The sequence below is a fragment of the Mauremys mutica genome, chromosome 1, assembly GCF_020497125.1.
Source record: "Mauremys mutica isolate MM-2020 ecotype Southern chromosome 1, ASM2049712v1, whole genome shotgun sequence".
NCBI lineage: Eukaryota > Metazoa > Chordata > Testudines > Geoemydidae > Mauremys > Mauremys mutica.
Window position 1 is genome coordinate 57,355,650 of NC_059072.1, and position 19,684 is coordinate 57,375,333.

Sequence of the window (19,684 nt, forward strand, 5' to 3'; positions counted from 1 at the left end):
CTGTGGCTACATTGATTTACCCGAGCTGAGGATCTGGACCTATGTGTGTTAGTGTGGTTTATGTTTAGAAAAGATATCTAAACATCTTTCCTAAATTATTAATACAGAAAACATGCCTTTCTCTATTCCTTCACATTCTCTTTTCATTTGCCATCTCAATGAAAGGCAAAAATTTGTTAAAAAATGGAATTGTTGTATAAATTAAAAAAAATGGACAAAGCCGCTTATGTTGATTAACTGATTATTTCCCTTGGCCATCTCCAACTCCATTCTCCTTTGCCAGCCTGCAGGTGTTCTACACTGATCTCTGCAAAGAGGTGAGTGATGGTACAGATTTTTGTAAATAAATGAAGACAGTCTGGGACTGATTCTCCTCTGCCCTGGTTTGATGCCAGTTTAATTCTTTTGACTTCAATAACTATCTTTTTACAGCATCTAGCACAATAAAGTCCTGGTCCGCGACTGGGACTCCTAGGCGCTAAAATAATATAACCAATAATTAATAATCGTAATCATAATCTGCAATGTAAAGCTAGTGGAGTGGAGAATCACGTCTTACATGGTTACTTCTTCTTCCAACTGTGAATGTTTTTATGACAGAGAGAGTTCACTAAAAGTTGTGTAAGAACTTATGGCCTGTTAAAGACAAGTCTCTGTACAAGGAGGAGGGGGCTGCAAAGAGAAATTAAAATCTGACAGTGAAGAAGCAGTAATCTACATTTATCAAGAATAAATGTTTCCTTTTAACTCATACATTCAATTATCTTTATTGTCATCCATAAAAAAAATCAAAACCATAAAAGATACTTAATGAGATTTAAAGGTGCTAGCCTTAATCTCAATTTCATCAATACTAAATAAGTCATTCCTCACTTTAGCATAATTAAACATGGCAAATATCATTAAGATGCATTGACAATATTTTTACTTCCTAATATTGTGAACAAGAAAATACATATTATAAGCTTTAGCAAACATCCAATTTTATGTTCACAAATTCTACTTGTTTATATTTTTGCTGAGCCCAATCCTATGCTCATTGCAGTCAAAGGAAAGACTCCCATTGACTTTAGTGGCCATTGAATTAGGTCCCATCATTTAAGAATTCATCGTTATAGCTTCCCAACAGCAAGATCTATTAGGCCGTAGAATATTCTCCCAAGGGAAGTGGTGAAATATTTAAAACTAGACTGGACAAAGCAAATGAAGATATAATGTATGGAACAATCGTAGAATCATAGGACTGGAAGGGACCTTGAGAGGTCATCTAGTCCAGTCCCCTGCACTCATGGCAGGACTAAGTATTATCTAGACTATCCTTGACTGATGTTTGTCTAACCTGCTCTTAAAAATATTCAATGTCGGAAATTCCACAACCTCCTTAGGTAATTTATTCCAGTGCTTAACCACCCTGACAGTTAGAAGTTTTTCCTAATGTCCAACTTTTGCAAGTGTTACACTGTTGACTCATATTTAGCTTGTGATCCACTATGACCCCCAGATCCCTTTCTGCAGTATTCCTTCCTGGGGAGTCATTTCCCATTTTGTATGTGTGCAACTGACTGTTCCTCCTAAGTGGTGTAATTTGCATTTATCCTTATTGAATTTCATACTACTTATTTAAGACCATTTCTCCAGTTTGTCCAGCTCATTTTGAATTTTAATTCTATCCTCCAAAGCACTTGCAACCCCTCCCAGCTTGGTATCATCCACAAACTTTGTACGTGTACTCTCTTTGCCATTATCTAAATCATTGATGAAGATATTGAACAGAACTGGACAAGAATTGATCCCTTTGGGTTTCCACTTGATATGCCCTTCCAGTTTGACTGTGAACCACCGATAATTACTCTCTGGGAACCATTTTCCAACCAGTTATGCACCCACCTTATAGTAGCTCCATTTAGGTTGTATTTCCCTAGTTTGTTTATAAGAAGGTCAAGAGATACAATATCAAAAGCCTTACTAAAGTCAAGATATACCACATCTACCACTTCCCCCTAACCACAAGGCTTGTTATCCTGTCAAAGAAAGCTCTCAGGTTCGTTTGACACAATTTGTTCTTGACAAATCCGTGCTGACTGTTATTTATAATGTTATTATCCTTCATTGGCCTAGATGAATTAACACATCCTTTTCATTATAGTTATTATTTAATTATCCAAATGTGTGCTAGGCACCTCCTGAAACAAACATAAGACATGATTGCTATCCAGAGAAATTTTGCAAACGAATGATGGACATGATATACGAGGAGGTAATAAAATGGAAGAGTTGGGAGAGAGAACAGGAGGCATATTATTGAAGCGAAAGAGCCTAGCATACAGTCCTTGGGTTACCTGAGAGGGAAAATTAAGACAGGGCAACACAGAGCCACCCCAGACCATGAGGAAGCACCCAGGAGACAGCTGGTCCTGCTACAATGGGGGAGATGGGTAGTTAATAAAAAAAATGTAAACCTCAAATTAGTTCCAAGTTTTGGGACTGTTTGAAAAGAAGGGGAAGGAGAATTGCCCTTATGATACTGAAATCTGATCCCTTGTATTTAGTAATATACCAGTTTTCCAGTAATAGTAATCCTATTATGAAAGTTTACTTTATAATCAGCCTTTTTACAATCATATATATATACAACTGTTTCATTTAATAGCACAACTATCAAGTAGAGAAGTATTACAGTAATATATCAGAAAAAAAATTAATGGTCTACACACTGGAGGGAGAGACGATCTGTTGCCAGGGTGATGACTAATTTATTCAGGAAAAAATTGCAGGTTTTTAAAATTCCTTCTTACCCTTTCATAGAACCAGAGGTTGGCTAGCTTCAGTAGCTATAGCTGCTACAGAAAATATAGAGAATATCCCTTCTATATCTCAAACAGTGATTATACTATCAGAAAGAATTAAACCTCAAATGCTTCATGTCTTTCAAACCTAAAAGGTGTTCTTTACAAACTACTGTACAAGTTTTTATAGGTGTATGTCCATAACCGAGAGGAAATCTTTACTATCTTTAGAAACTTATGAGCCAGCTAGTTAAATGTTACAGTTATAGGGCCAGATCCAGAGCTGGTATAAATTGGTATAGCTCTATTGACTACAATGGAGCAATGCTTATTTACACCATCTGGGTATCTGGCACATAATGTTATGATCAACAACAGCGAAATGGCTTTTTATGCCCTTAGCAGCAGGAGACATTTAAAGAGTGACAGTTGTTCCACATTCTGTTGGCGGATTTAGATTTTTGAATATCTATTAATTTGCATAGTGCGTGTTGCCTTACACTATAGCTGCTTGAAAGTGATCTTCTGCACAACAAATCTTACCGTCATTTTCTTGAGCTTATTTTTCTGATTTAATTAAGGCATGTATTTGTATTTAGCAGTATATGAATAATACAGGAAATATAGGTGGCAGTACTTACCTATGATCTAAATGATGAATAGAAAGAATAACACCTGAATTTAAATGAGCTTGTTTTAGAGTCACTAAAACTGTGAATTCATATTTATTTCTTAACTTCTGAAAAAAGACTTCAGCTGTCTCTGGGGATGCTTTTACATTTCTTGAAGTATCTAAAAAAGAAACAGAAAATCATTGAGAATAGACTCTGGTTTTAAATAGCACTCTAAATCCACAGAGCTTACCAAATAACAAGTTACATATTATTAGTACAGTGACAAATAGGCAAGAACAGCCATCACATTATGGTCAATAATAGCTTACAAACAGCTCTGGACAGCACAGCCTGTTTTAATGAAAGAGGATATATTTTCTAGGACACAAGTGCTATCCCCTGTTCTTTTTAAGAAAGTGCCTTAGGCTCTTTTACTTCTCCATAGATGGACAGATGGTTCCTTTAATATCTCATCCAAAGTACGGCACCTCTAACAATGCAGCTCTCCTACATTTTACCACAAAAAGTGTCAACACTTGATATGAGCCTAAGCTGTCTTGTGAGACCTGAACCCTGATCTTATGGCTTCTACAAAAATGAGCTTGCATGGTATCAAAGGACAATTAATTTTGTCTTTACAGAAGGTTTACTCAATTCAAAAGGTTTACTATCAATGGATTAAAACACAACTTTCGAAACCTTTCAATATAAAATTTGTAAAGATCACCAAAATTAGTGTTGGGCAGTTTGCTGATGTACACACACATGAGTGTATGCTTGCCAGAGACTAACTGTAAAAATGAAATTGTTAAGAATCCAAACGCAAACAACAACAATACAGTGTGGAGTAGATCTTCATTCTAATTTGCACATAACGTTAGCAGAGTACAAAGAGCCCAACTTTGAGTCCCACAGAGCCAAATTTACAGAACAAGGTGTCACACGATCAAAATGAGGAAACAATTCCCAGGTTTTTCATAATGCATTATACTAGGAAAATATTTAAGATATGTATTTTATATAAAGAATGAATTCATCGGAGTGTGCAATCAACCGGGTCAAATCTAAATCAGTTCATAAGCTTCCTGTCTTTGCATTTTGACCAGCACTAATGCAATGACATCAGCAGTAGACAACCAACTGGAATGTAAATGCTGACTTCTCAGTTGGCAATACAGGAAGATTACAACAAGCTTACTTCATTATTCTGGAAACACGTTTTTAAGGTTTAAGAGGTACCTATAAAAGTTGTACTCTGCATCCCTAAGCAAACATGTTTATTATTTTGAAAATAAATATTTTGTAAATGTGGATAGAGGAGATGCAGAAATTTATAACCCACAGAAATTTGAGCCAAACTTATCCAAGTTTTTACACCAGGGCTAAAATTTGGTCCATTTTTCTTTAACATGGTGGATCCAAGAGACAGAAACTTTCCTTTAAAATGCCTTTTTTATGATTTCTTGTCTTTTCTATTGTGGCTTATATAACACCCTGTATGTAGCAGACATCCATGGTATTTTAATGAAACTATTAATAAATTATGAAGCAACTCAAATGAAATTACATCAAAATGTTCATTTTTAGCCATGGGACACTAGCAGAATGGAATGACATAGGTTTGCATGCTACAAGATGGTTTAACTGCATTAACAGTTTCTAGCAATATAAACAATTTATTTCCAACAGATAGAGAGGGGAAAAGGAAAGACACACATGGGAAATTTTCTCCATCCACTATCACGAATTCTTAATGCACACAAAATTCCTACTGAATGCACTGGGAGTGGAGGGTACACACGAAATGCAGGATAAGACTGAAGAACTAAAAACAAAATCCCAGCCTAAGGTTAAATCAACAGAATCATCTATCAAGATGCAGAAAAACACAAGCAGTGAGAGTTTTCAGAAGGGGAAAGCATCCACCACCTTATCTGCAGTTAATGGCAGTTGTGAGTTCTCAGAAGCTCTGACAGTCAGGCCAGTGTTTTTTATGCTTAGGGGTCCATTATTTTAGCATTAACATTGCAAATATATTCCAATCAGGACCGGGGCCTATTTAGTGCCACACGCCATACAGACACATTTTGTTTTGTGTTTCTAATGCCGAGCACAATGGGATCCTGGTCCACGATTGGAATTCCTAGGCAATACATATAATAAACAAGAATCTCTGACCTGAAAAGCTTACAAGAAGTCTCAAAGTAGTGGAGTAACCTGCAACTCAGTGTGGGTGGCAGAAGCAAGCAAGACCTGAGTGAGTTCAGACCAGAGAATAATTGTTCTATTAACCTGGAGTGGATGGAAATTTTCTTTGGTATCTAAATTTAATTTATTAAACTAACTGCAGTAATGTTGCTCGTCTCTTGCCTCTAGCACTTCTATAGACTTCCTGCAAGGTTTATGGGCCTGGTTTTGCTCACTGGAAATTTTGCTATTGACTTCAATGGAAGTATGATCAGTTATTCTAAATCTGAATTGATATTTTGGTATATAATAATAAGGTATAGAACAACATGCAAATCCTAATATGATGCTTGTGAAGTCCAATATTAACTATGGTTGACTGACAGTGTTCCAGGCCTTCCCGTATTGCTCTGTTTTAGACAGGGGTTGCACTGGGGTCTATTGTTGCATCGCGATGTTTGAATGCACAATAACTAGTAAAATCTATTAGTGTAAATTGGCATTATACACATAAAAACTTCATGCAGGGAGGGGAGAATAGTCTATACAGTGGACATTTAAAAAAAAACAAAATTGTATTAAAAGAAAGAAAAATATTGGTGAAATCAATATAATGTGCACATTAGGAGAGAATATATTATAGATGGGGAAACGTATTTTGAGACCAAAACTCTAAGTGTTATATGTGCACCTTTATACACACAACTGATTGCCTCCACACATGTGTGTCCACAACTCCCATTGGGGTCACAAGAAGCTGCACACAGCCATTGCTCCAGATGATCAGGCCTTTTGTCAATAAACAAACCATGGGCACTGAGTGTAACTGCCTGCTCCCATGCTCTGACCACATGCCCTTCCACCTATGTTGGGAGGGTAAGGCATGGAGCACATATAACCAGCTCTATGCCAACCAGTGGGGGAATCCTCAGTTGCTTATTTAAGGCGGAGGTACCACTCCTCTGTGTGCTGCCCGAGTAGGGCAAAGGGACTCTAGTGTGAGTCCGTTTCTGGCCTCCTTTTATTTGCAAAACACGATTCAGGCACATTACTGAACAAGAGTTACACCCAGCCTCTATAGGCTTTCATCACAGCTTTGTACCTGAATCTCAAATACAGGCAAAGGAATTCTCCTTTGGACCTCTGTGCTATTGCACAGTTTTTTACCATATTAGGACACTCTGAATCCCAACATGTTAAAGTGACAAAAATCAAGTTTAACTCCCAGAATATGGAACTGCCAATCTCCTGGTCACCAAACACCATTACTACAGGCAGATATGTTTGTGCTGATTACACTGGAGAAACTGCCTGTTCTTTTGAAAGTAATATATAAGTAATGAAGTCTTACAAAACACAGTGTAGGCTTAGTAGTGCAGGGGTCAAGAAGGACTGCCATTCCATGGACAATATAGCAAAATTGGCCAGTAGAGTTTTCATAGTGCTCCTAAGGGAGTCAGGATATTGGACCCAATTGGACCAGTGCTCTAATAGAATAAGGCAAATCTTTTATTTAGATTACCCTTAAAATGTGAAACTCAGTACTTACTTGATAGATTACTTTGTCAGGTATCAAAATGAACTGTGTACCAACATTTATTCAACACGACAGGTAAATTTTTATGAATTAATGAAAACCCCTTATTATTTGCACCTTTTCAGACGTGTTCACAATCCCCAAATGTCTTAGAGCAGTTGTTTTCAACCCATAGTCCACAGACTCCCGGATGTCCACAGACTATGTCTAAGATCTCCAAAAGGGTCCATATCTCCATTCAAAAATGTTTAGGTATCTGCAAATGAAAAGGTTTGAAAACCACTGTCCATTGAAAACCATAGAAGAATGAACTCTCTGATGTAATCCAGATTAATAATTTGTGATGTCATGTAATTTACATAGGAGATTTATGCTGCACACATTTTTAGTGTAGTTCACAAAAATCTACTTAAAGCAGAGGTATATCTCATTGGAGTCTAGGGCCCCAAAGTATGTAAACTATAAGCGCTATCAGTTTGTATGAGAAAATTACTTCTGATAGAGATACCTGAATAGAGGGCTTAACTTTATTATAATACTACAAATACATTTGAGAGAGATTTGGACCCCTCATAACAATTCATAAATCCATATGTGTTATTAACACTCAGTTTTCAATTTCTACAAGAATAAACTCTATAGTGACAATGGCGGGGGGGGGGGGGAGGATTCAATTTCATAGTCTGGTACATGTCTCAGATTGTTCCATTTAGTGGCTACAGCATGAAAATGTCTTGTAATAAGGGTAACAATGCCCATGGAGAAAGATCTATTACTAGAGTTGAGACAGCCCAGTTGTCAAAAGTACCGAAAAATGATGCAGTTAGCAGAGATTTTTTTTAAAATATGCAATATTAATCCTGGTCAATAAGGATGCCAAATAATTAACTGTATAGGTAGTTTAATGCCTTTTCCCCCCAAACCACATGCAATATAAATATGGGACCAAGTACCATATTACTGTTATGGCCCAATCCTGCAAGGTGCTGAGCAGCCTTAACTCCCACTGAAGACAAATGTTAATGAAAATGGAGGACTCTATTCTTCACAGGGGGTTCTCAGGGTCTTTAAGGATCAGGCCCATGAGGTGTAGAGATGCTATTTTCTGCTCTATAACTGAAGCACTGAAGTCCAGCTGACCAACCCTCAGTAATGCCAACAAACTGCATACAAAATATTTAAGGACTAATAAGATGCTTCCTTGGCTAAAATAAAAATAGATAATTATTAAAATAAATAGGTAGCTGCACCTAACAGATGGTATGTCTTCAATTGTTTGGGGTTGGTTTGGTTTTTTTTCTTCTATTTGGAGCTAAACTTACAATATGCACCTAACTTCTGAAAGAGAATTCTTGCAAAAAAGTCCTTTAAGGAACACTTGCTAATGAATCAAGCTCTGTGTTTTCAGTGTAATGTGCATACAATCAGCTTTTAATAGCGATAAATCAATTCTGCACCTAAGTGAAAATTTGCTGAACTATCTGAATTAAATTCTAGTGGCTTGTAAGAGAAGGAGAAAGGCTGCAAAGTATAACAGTACGGAGAATGTAATAACGCTAGTTTGATTTTGTACCATTTTCCAGTGCTTGGTGGAATCAGTAACATAAGCATATATTCACATTGTCATTTCCTCTTCTCATTACAGTCTTTTACTGAGAACACTTTGACAGAGGATTTTTAATCCTTCTGTCTGCAAAGGACACAGGTATCCAGCACTACTTTTACTTTGCATAGTTCTTTAACCTAACCAGCTGATTTGCAGGGTCACGTTCTTTTGGTAAATGAGGTAGAATGGCAAGCCAATCAACATGCAGAATCTTTACAAGGTTGAAATAGCAGCACACACTCTCAAGTGTAACACTGCATTCAAATTCATGAATCTCACTCCTGTATCAATGATTGTAATGAAACCTGAAAATGGAATAAAACTTGTATTACAATAAAAGACTGCAATATTATGATGCTCATTTGATTCTGCACTGGGAATGCTTTATTTTTTAAAAACTTGAATTTTTATTTGAATTGATGCACAAGATTCTAATTTGTAATACAGCATGAGCTACCAGTCTTTTACAATTTTTCCTTCCCCTGCCATCCTCTCCCACCCTCCACTAATACGTTCCCAAATGTCTGGCATGTAACAATGTGTCATATAGAAAGGAAAAAACTAGGGAGGGTGTAATTTTTTCAAAAACACTTGAGCCTAATTTAGTTCTTCAAAACTAAAGCCAAGCTCAAAAACCTATTTCATCTACAAGTAAGGGATTTGGAGAACTGGTTCCAGTTTTATCCCATCTGTAATATACTAATGCACTAATATACATTATTGTATACTAATATACTAATCCTGGAACAATTTTTGAAAGAGAAAGTAGTTAAGGATATAGAGGTGAATGGCAATTGGGTTAAAATACAACATGGTTTTACAAAAGGTAGATCATGTCAGACCAACCTGATCTCCTTCTTTGAGAAGAAAACTGATTTTTTTAGACAAAGAAAATGCAGTAGATCTATTCTACCTGAATTTCAGTAAGGTATTCAATACAGTTCCACACAGGAAATTATTAGTTAAATTGGAGAGGATGGGGATTAATATGAGAATTGAAAGGTGAATAAGGAACTGTTTAAGGGGAGACTACAATGGTTCATACTGAAAGGTGAATTGTTCAGCTGGAGGGAGGCTACTAGTGGGGTTCCTCAGGGATCAATCTTGGGACCAATCTTATTTCACCTTTTTATTACTGACCTTGGCACAAAAAGTGAGAGTGTGATAAAATTTGCGGATGACATAAAGTTGGGAAATATTGCCAATATGGAGGAGGACAAAAATATCATACAAGAAGATCTGGAGGACTTTGAAAACTGGAGTAATAGAAATGGGATGAGATTTAATAGTGCAAAGTTCAAGGTCATGCACTTAGGGATTAACAATAAGAATTTTTGCTATAAACTGGTGACGTATCAGTTGGAAGTGACAGAGGAAGAGAAAGACGTGGTTGTACTGGTTGATCACAGGATCACTATGAACCACAAATGTGATGCAACTGTGAAAAAAGGCTAATGCAGTCCCATCAGGCGAGGTATTTCCAGTAGAGACAGGGAAGTGTTAGTACCGTCATACAAGGCTCTGGTGAGACCTTACCTGGAATACTGTGTGCAGTGCTAGTCTCCCATGTTTAAGAAAGATTATTCAAACTGGAACAGGTGCCAGGAAGGGTTATTAGGATGACCTGGGGAATGGAAAACCTACCTTATGAAAGGAGACTCAAATAGCTTGGCTTGTTAAATCTAACCAAACGAAGGCTGAGGGGAGATAGGTTTGCGCTCTATAAATACATCAGAGGGATAAACACCAGGGAGGGAGAGGAATTCTTTAAGTTAAGCGCCCATGTGGACACAAGAACAAATGGCCTGTTTATATCCATCAACAAGTTTAGCCTTGAAATTAGGTTAATGTTTCTAACCATCAGAGGAGAGAAGTTCTGGAAGGGAAACAGTGGGGGCAAAAAACCTAACTGGCCTCAAGGCTGATCTGGATAAGTTTATGGCGGGGATGGTGTGATGAGACTGCCTATAATGGCATGTAGCTGACCTGCAACTGCTAACAGCAAATATCTCCAATGGCTGCTGATGGGACACTAGATGGGCAAGGCTCTGAATTACTACAGAGAATTCTTTCCCAAATATCTGGCTGGTGGGTCTTGCTGACATGCTCAGGGTCTAACTGATTGCTGATATTTGAAGTCGGGAAGGAATTTTCCCCTAGGTCAGATTGGCAGAGAACCTGAGGGGTTTTCACCTTCCTCTGCATATTGGGGCATGAGTCACTTGCAGGTTTAAACTAGTGTAAATGGTGGATTCTCTGTAACTTGAAGTCTTTAAATCATGATTTCAGGATGTCAGTAACTCAGCCAGAGGTTAGGGGTCTATTTCAGGACTGAATGGGTGAGGTTCTGTAGTCTGCAATGTGCAGGAGGTCAGACTAGATGATCATGATGGTCCCATCTGACCTTAAAGTCTATGAGCCTAATACATATAGGATGACTTTTTGACTCAATTAAAGTCAATGGCAAAACTCCCATTGACTTCAATGGGACTAGGATTTCATTCTGTTTCAAAAGCGTCCACTGATTTTTATTTCCTCCATTTTTAACCAGAGACACATAAGTGAAAATTTAGGCATCAATAACAGAAAAAAATTTAAAAGAAAGCAAAACTAAATGAACACAGTGAATTGAAACCAAATCATTACATCCGATAAAAGCAAGGGGGAAATTTCAGTTTGTTATGCAGCAACTGGTGAAGTTCCAATCATCCTTGCTTTGCAGCTTTCTCTAGTCTGAATGTCAATCAAGTTCTTGATGTGTAGGCCAGAAAGGGATATCCTCTCATTTAAAATAACTTCACTTTACTCTGATACTTGTAGGTAAAACTTGATGGTCTACATTTGGAAAAAATATCCACTTGTGCTGCATATGTAAAACCTGACAACTGCACACCTAAAATGGGTCACATTGTATACACTAACCTTTTCTACAGTTGGCACTTCTCAACAGAAGCTACTGTGTGCATAAAACCAATCTGGGCACATTGAGAGAATGGACATCGCTTTAGGGCTGCAATGTAGGTTTGTGAATTAAAAAAAAAACCCAGCATTAAGCATCTAACTTGCATGCCTAACCTGAGTAATTTGTATTTGCATAAGTATTCATGATTTCTTTCAAAGCACTCTGTATGTAATGCTTTCTTTTCTGTTGCCTGAGGACTGACAATTATAGCTTGATTTATTAGTTTTCCTGTCTATTAATTTTATATATAGTTTAAGAGACAAATTGTCAACTGTGACACAACAAAAGAATAAAAAACACTAGACAATATAGTACAATATGATAGTTGACTGAGAACAACCACCCAGCCTCAGGACAACAAGCAGTTACAGTTCCTCAGGACAGGGTTTGCAAACCTGAGACTGTCCCGGGCAAATTAGAGCTGTTGGTACATTAGGCATTCAATGTTAATCAATAATAGTGTTTCATATCTATGCTGGAGCATGCTGCAAAACAGGTGATGAAATACGAGGGTGAGAATGACTATGTAGTGTTCAGTCTCTGAACATGCCCACTGTAAACATGCCCACAGTCTGAACATGCCTACTGTCATAGGTCTTCTCCCCCACTTGGAGCTGTTGGGTTCCAAGATGGGGACCTGCATGGACTCCTCTAAACTAAAATCCTAGTTTAGATCTACTACGCTGCCACCAGCTAGGTTTTTAAGTGTCTAGCACACTCCCTGTTCCCCTGAACTTTCCCTGGGAAACACAGATCCAACCACCTTGAATCTCAGCACAAAGGGAAGCAGCCCACTTCCCCCCTCCCTCTCTCCTAGCCACTCGGGAGAGATACACACCGATTCAACTCTGTGAATCAACCTCAGGAGGAACTCACTCTTCCCCCTCCCCTTCCCTTGAATCTCCACAAGAGAAGGAATTAACCAAGTCCAAAGAAAAGAAAAGAATTTATTAAAAAGAGCAAAAAAAAGTATACTATTTCTGTAATACCAGGATAGAACAATACACAGAGTCTAAATTATAAACCTGGAGAGAACTCCCCCTCCCCCTTTCTTTCTCAGTAAAAGCAAAATACAGCAATAGAAATAAAGAGATTCCTTTAGCAAAACACACAATTGCCAATACAGAAATAAAAGTAAAAAAATACTAGTTCGCCTTTCTAATACTCACTAGACTGAATAGATGAAAAATACTGCAGAAACCTGGGAGGACTTGATTAAGATGTCTGGACTCCCTTAACTCCCAAGAGAGACTTTAACCCTTAACTAACTGTTTATGACACCTACTGTAAACTAGATTTTTCCAGAAGCCTGATGAAAGTCATGCTAAGCTGAGGGTTTGTGTGGCGCCTTTTCTCAAACCCAGTTCCTGAATGTGTACTTAAAATAACCATCCTTAGCATTTTTTGTAAGCCTGCAAAATGATTTTTCATCTCCTACACCTTGAAATGTACTGAGTCCTCTCAACCATGATCGTGCCTCAGGGCTAGCCTTACGATTTTGGATGGGGTCACTTAAATGACTCTTTGGAGCATATCTGTATTAAACTAACTCTTTTTTTATACATGTCGAAAGGTGCATCTGTTTCTCTACCCCTAATCACTTGCTTCAGAAGTGAAGGCCAACTGATTTTGAGCAGTTGCCAGCATTTAAACAGCCATTGCCAGGGATAATTCCCCAAGTAAATTGCAGGTCAGGGAAATGCTGTGTGCCTTCTAGTGAACTTTAGCATATACACTGCACTTCACAAATGCCTCTGTCTGGTCACTACATATTATTATCATCCCCATTTTAGAGATGGGGAAACACAGGCTGAAAGGTTAATTGTCTTGGCTCAGGCCACAAAAAGAGTACATTTTAGTGTCAGGATTAGTATTAAAGAGTCCTCTGTTCCCCCATTTCAGGTGTAATACAGTACCAGATCACACTGTGATTACTTAGGGCTTGGCTACACTTACAAATTTGCAGCGCTGCAGCAGGGTGTGAAAACACACCCTCTGCAGCGCTGCAAATTGCGGCGCTACAAAGCGCCAGTGTAGTCAAAGCCCCAGCGCTGGGAGCCGCGCTCCCAGCGCTGTCCGTTATTCCCCACAGGCAAGTGGAGTACGGACAGCGCTGGGAGAGTTTTCTCCCAGTGCTGGCGCTTTGACTACACTTAGCGCTTCAAAGCGCTGCCGCGGCAGCGCTTTGAAATGCAAGTGTAGCCAAAGCCCTAGATACCTCCATCCTCTGGCCAAACGTCACTTTGATGTGAGAAGAGTCTACACTGGTGGGGCTACAGCTTAGAGCCACTTGCAGCATGTGAGACAGCCTATCTATCCCACACAACTGCAAATTGGCTTTCATTCTCTCAGAAAAAAACAAAGGATTCATTGTCACGCCCCAATGGTCCCCTCCCTCGGGGAGTCCCCAGGGAAGGCAGATCAGCATTGTATGTGGCTAACGCTGCTGCAAGCATCACAAAGCATTTTGGGGAAGGTCAAAGGTGTGTGAATGGGGAATGGAAGATTCCTTTGCAGGAGTACGAGAGGCCAGGGGGTGGGAGGAAGAAAGAAAAAAGTAGAAAATGGGTTAACTCGGCACTTTAGCTAGCTCCGTGTGAAGATAAGACGCTGGCCCCAGCCCAAGGTTATGGGCTCCACGAGAAATCTACAGACAAGAAAGCTACAGCTACACAGTCATGAGAAGAGGAGAACTAAGTGGAGCAAAGTTGCAAAGAGAGCAGCAAAAACAGAGCAAACGAGGTGGCGACGGTGAAGGCCAACAGAAGGGAAAACAAATTATCTGGAGCCGGTGTGTTTTGGGCAGCCAAGAAGGCCACAGCAAGCCGATTGGAACTGGTATAAAGAGCACCAGGCACAGAGCGTCCTGGACGACGACACCCCCAAAGGAATCCAGGACTTAAAAACCCACCCGAGAGCTGGGGCAATTCGGAGGTTACAGCAAATTCTTAGACGACCTGGACCCAGGGCAAGAACTCCCATCCACCCCTCCCCCTCTTCTCACATTACACCCAGGCCTGGCCAGTTTTGGATAATGCTTGTGTGAGTATGAAAGTGGGTTAGGGCTTGGGGCGCTAATGCTTTCTTTCTTCCCCTGATTGACGTGGGAGCGTTCCCAGAACTCTCTGCTGTATTTTATTATTTTATTAATAAAGCTTTAAAATTAGACACTTGGTGTGGCTCATCATCTCCTCCCCAAAAAAGATCCTGTGACCCAGCCTGATCAACTATGGCCCAGGCAGACTGGTAATGAAAATCTGTCACATCATGATATGTGTGTATTAGGGCTGTTAAACAATTTAAAAAATTAATCACGATTCACTGCACTATTAAATAATAATAGAATAGCTTTTATTTAAATATTTTTGGATGGTTTGTACATTTTCAAATATATTGATTTCAATTACCACACAGAATACAAAATGTACAGTGCTCACTTTATATTTATTTTTATTACAAATATTTGCACTGTAAAAAACAAAAGATATAGTATTTTCAATTCACCTAAGACAAGTACTGTAGTGCAATCTCTTTACCATGAAAGTTAAACTTACAAATGTAGAATTATATACAAAAAAAACTGCACTCAAAAACAAAACAATGTAAAACTTTAGAGCCTACAAGTCCACTCAGTCCTACTTCTTGTTCAGCCAATCAATAAGACAAACAAGTTTGTCTACATTTGCAGGAGATAATGCTGCCCACTTCTTGTTTACAATGTCACCTGAAAGTGAGAACAGGTCCTCTGGAATGGTGACCAAAGCATGAAGGGGCATACGAATGTTTAGCATATCTGGCATGTAAATACCTTGCAATGCTGCCTACAAAAGTGCCATGCAAACGCCTGTTCTCATTTTCAGGTGACACTGTAAATGTAAACAAACATTTTCTTAGCAACTGGCTGAACAAGAAGTAGTACTGAGTGGACTTGTCAGTTCTAAAGTTTACATTGTTTTGGTTTTGAGTGCAATTATGTAACAAAAAACCCTACATTTTTAAGTTTTAAATATATATAAAAACAGAATGGAACATCCAACCCTAGTGACTGGTTTACAGCAGGATATTTTCATATATATACTTTCAAGGCTCTTTGCAAGTAAAAGGGTGAGAAACATATTTTTAGAAAAAGGTCAAAACTGTGATTGTCCTTTATATTTCTAAGTTTCCAAAATAGAAGTAGGTGGCCTTGGCTTCCAGGGTTCTAAAGACTGACTATGCTTAATGGACATTACAGACATTAACCCTCCACACTTTTATTCCAACTACTAAATCCTACCTAAGAGTCAAAGGAAATAAAGACTCAGTCAACATACACTGGCACCTAGTGCCCAAACTGTATGGACTCTTGTATGCTGTGTTTCTTAATGAAAACAACAAACAACTAGTATGCGAATGCAGGGATTACAATCTTACTGAGGTACAATCGGGACAAAATAGGATATTTCAGTTTGTACAGTGATACAATCTTTCACTGTAGCTATGCCATTATATAGTATATGCTCTGCAACAGAGTGGGTGCCATTAAATGTCAGTATCTAATGTGTTAATGAAATTCCTCGGGAAGGACAAAACTCCTTGGAGTCTGCATGTGATGGGATGAGATATGGAAACCCCACACTGGGCCGGCAGGGGAGGGCGGAATTATAGGATAATTCTGGGCCCAGGTAGCCTCATCCCTCCAGCCCTGCAGAGCATGCTCCAACTGGAGAAAGGGCTGACAAGGGAGCAACCCAGTGCAGAAGAAGAGGTGCTGGGGTGGAGGACAGTCTACCATGAAGGCTTCTGAGAAGGGTGCCGGAGAAACCTCCATGAGACAAAAATAATGTATGCTGAGCCTGGTTGGGGCTGATAGTTTGGTTGCCTTTTCTTTTTACCTTATTTTGGACTGGAAGCTGGTGGAGAAAAGCAGACAGTAGGAAGTGACCCAGAGAGTGCAACTCAGTGGGCTCCTTGCCAGGCGCTGTTAGAGCCCAGTGGAGAGGGCAGACCTGGGCTCCCCTACCACTGCCCCTACTACAGGAGGGACCCAAGCCATCTGCTGACCTCATTGTACCTCCAATTAAAGGAGGGCCTGAATTGCAAGACCTAGCCACTGGGAGGTGGCACTAAGTGTGTTAATCACTAGACCACCTAACCCACCCACATACATTGCACTATGATTTTTATGTTAATTACCAGTTTTCCATGGCCCCACAGTCTATGTTCTGACAGTCTTATTAATAGCTAGTGCAAATTTGGAAGATGCTTTCTTTTGTTTGCTTTCCTCATTAGATAATACAGAATGTCTGTCATATTTCATGCAATACATGGCCAGTAAGCTTGTCCATGGGTTGATTGGGGCTGATGCCAACCCAAAAGTCAAGCCATTATTCTGGAACAAGGACTTAGAAGTATTAGTGACGAGCAGGATTTCTGTTTCTTATAATCATCCTCCAATTCCATTTGGAGGTTGTGACTAGTATAGATAATTTTTAACTCTTGGAAGCATCTAGAAAACTGTTTTGAAAAACCTTAAACCTGTGGGGAAAAATCAAACTTGTCCTGGTTTGTGCTGCTGCTGTTAGCGGCATATGCACTATGTTATGCTCTACTCTATATTGCCACATGAACACATTGTACCAAGCTGACCTAACAACAAACAAAAATACCACATTGAGCAATGCTGCTAAGGCTGACATGCAAACTGAAGACATCAAGGAAAATATCCCATTGTCTTACAGCACAACTAGGACCATAAAAGGGCACAACACTCAGGACAGTTGTTAAAAAAATTATCTTATTTCCTAGCCTGAGTTCCATATCACAGATTGGGGTTACAAAAGGCTATATCCATCACAAGGCAGGCGTTGGTATCCTTTAAGAAAGAAAGAAAGAAAGAAAGAAAGAACCATAAACTAATAAAGCCAATTATTACACTGCACAAATAGGAACATTTAAATTCAAGGTCTCCAAAGAGATGAGAGGATTGTGATGAGTTATTGTACAAGCGTCACTAAGATTCAGAGACTAATGGTTTCTGATCACACAGTCACTTCTTGTTCACCTAACCATTTCTTCTGTTGCGGCCTATTTGGTTGCCAAGGTGGATTTAACACCTGAAGCTTGTTTGTTGCTCTGTGTTTTTTCATTGTCAGCGACCACATGGGTATGTGTTACTTCTGTCAGTAGCATTCTGAATATCCTAAAGAAAGAGTCTGTGTTCTCTGGTCTTCTGCAGATGTTTCAGTTCTTCCTATAGTACTGACTTTCACAGATAGTTATGATATATGACACTAGAGAGGATGGTATAGCTGTTATTTTGATAGACTTACAGCTACTTTCTGTTTGGAAGCTAACCCCTCACATTTGCAATGGCGGTTATTGTTATAGTATCTGTTGTGTGCTGATTTCCTGGTGTGTAGTTCTTTTGTAATTATTTCAGGGTTATTTGACTGGTTCTGCAAGCTTGTTAGATGCTAGGGCTAAAGTTTTTCTCCTTCATCTAAATTGATGAATCAAGTGTTAATAGAGACTAATAACGTGTTAATAGAGACTGATCTTTATTTCCTTGTCCCAAACACATGACATAGCTTATAATTACTAAAAGTTAAGGAGGGTCAGTAGCTATTGACTTGGAGGTGATCAAAAACCAGAATTTCCCCCTCTGCTATTTCAACATTTGTTTTCATGCCAAACAGGGATAAAAAGTTGAAATATAAAACCTTTTTGTGGAAAGAGAAGTTTTGAAAAATGTTGACTTACAAATGCAGAGGGAGCGATTTCTATGTGCGATAGGAGATGTAGTCCAACTAGGGAGCACAGCCCATGGGAAGAATGGGGACATGAGGGAACCAGAACTACAGCTCCCATGAGACACCACACTAGAAATTAATATTGAACCAACACAAACTATTTAGTTTTGATTTTTTTCTGATGGAAAATTGTGCCCATGTCAGATTTCAAATAATACCCATTTTTCTAGGAAAATGTTTTATTTGACTTTTTTTTTACCAGTCCCAGCGAATACTATCATAGGTACTAAAAGTAATACCCAATCTACAACCCTAGGATGAACAAAGGTTAGAACAGCAGCTTGAACTTTGATTTTCTTTGCATTTGTATGTTTTAGTTCATTATGTCAGTTTTATGTAAAACACTTTTAAAGTAAACTCTAAAATACATGAAAATTATGGGAATGATTTTCAAAGGCACAAAGGGAAACCCTTTGATCTTAATCAGTGTGGGGCTTTTAATTCCCCTTTATATCTTTAAAAATCTTCCTCTATAGTCACCCCCCACACACACTATGCTCTAACGGATCCTTCGGCACCATAGATTTATATAAAATAGAGCTGAAAAAAGCTTATTAGGTCAGCCAGTCCATCCCTATCCAATGCACTAAATGATATGACTGCAACCTAGCTTATAATTTTCTAGAATTTTTCCACTCTGCCTTTACAAGAGCAAAGTGATGGGGACTTCCATCGTTTCCTTTCAGTGACTAAGCCACAATATAATACAGCTCACTGTCAGGAAGACTTTCCTGATTGTTATTTGAAATTTTCTTTCTTAATATCATTACATTATTCTTAGTTTCACCTTTCAGAATACTAAATAATTCCTTCCTTCATGGGATTTACAGCCTTCTAAAATGTGTAGACTGTTATCATCTTACATCATAGTCATTGCTTAGACAAGCTATATATATTTAGTTCCTTTAATCTTTCTTAGTAAGTCAATCCTTGCTATACAATCATTTTTATTGTTGTCCTCTGCACTCCTTGCTTTATATCAATGTCTTTTTGAGATGGATGAGCCCAGAAATGAATGCGAATTGCAGTTGTGGTCTCAGTAAGCCAATTATCAAATTCCTGCTCCATGACTGGCTGCCTCTGCCCTTGCAGCAAACCCCCTCCCTCCAAACCCCGCATGGTCCATTATATTAATCTATTTATACCCCAACTTTTAAAATAAATTATATTTAGGAAAAATTTAAAGAGGATTATTGACCAG

At 38.7% G+C, this 19,684-nt stretch overlaps 1 protein-coding gene across 1 annotated transcript in view; it reads right to left on the reverse strand.

Moving 5' to 3' along the window:
* Positions 1–19,684, reverse strand: part of NELL2 (neural EGFL like 2) — a 230,561-nt gene that overhangs the window by 198,265 nt on the left and 12,612 nt on the right. The window contains exon 3 of the mRNA XM_044998981.1: positions 3,428–3,578. Coding sequence (XP_044854916.1) covers positions 3,428–3,578 — 151 coding nt within the window. The remainder of the gene's footprint in view (positions 1–3,427; positions 3,579–19,684) is intronic.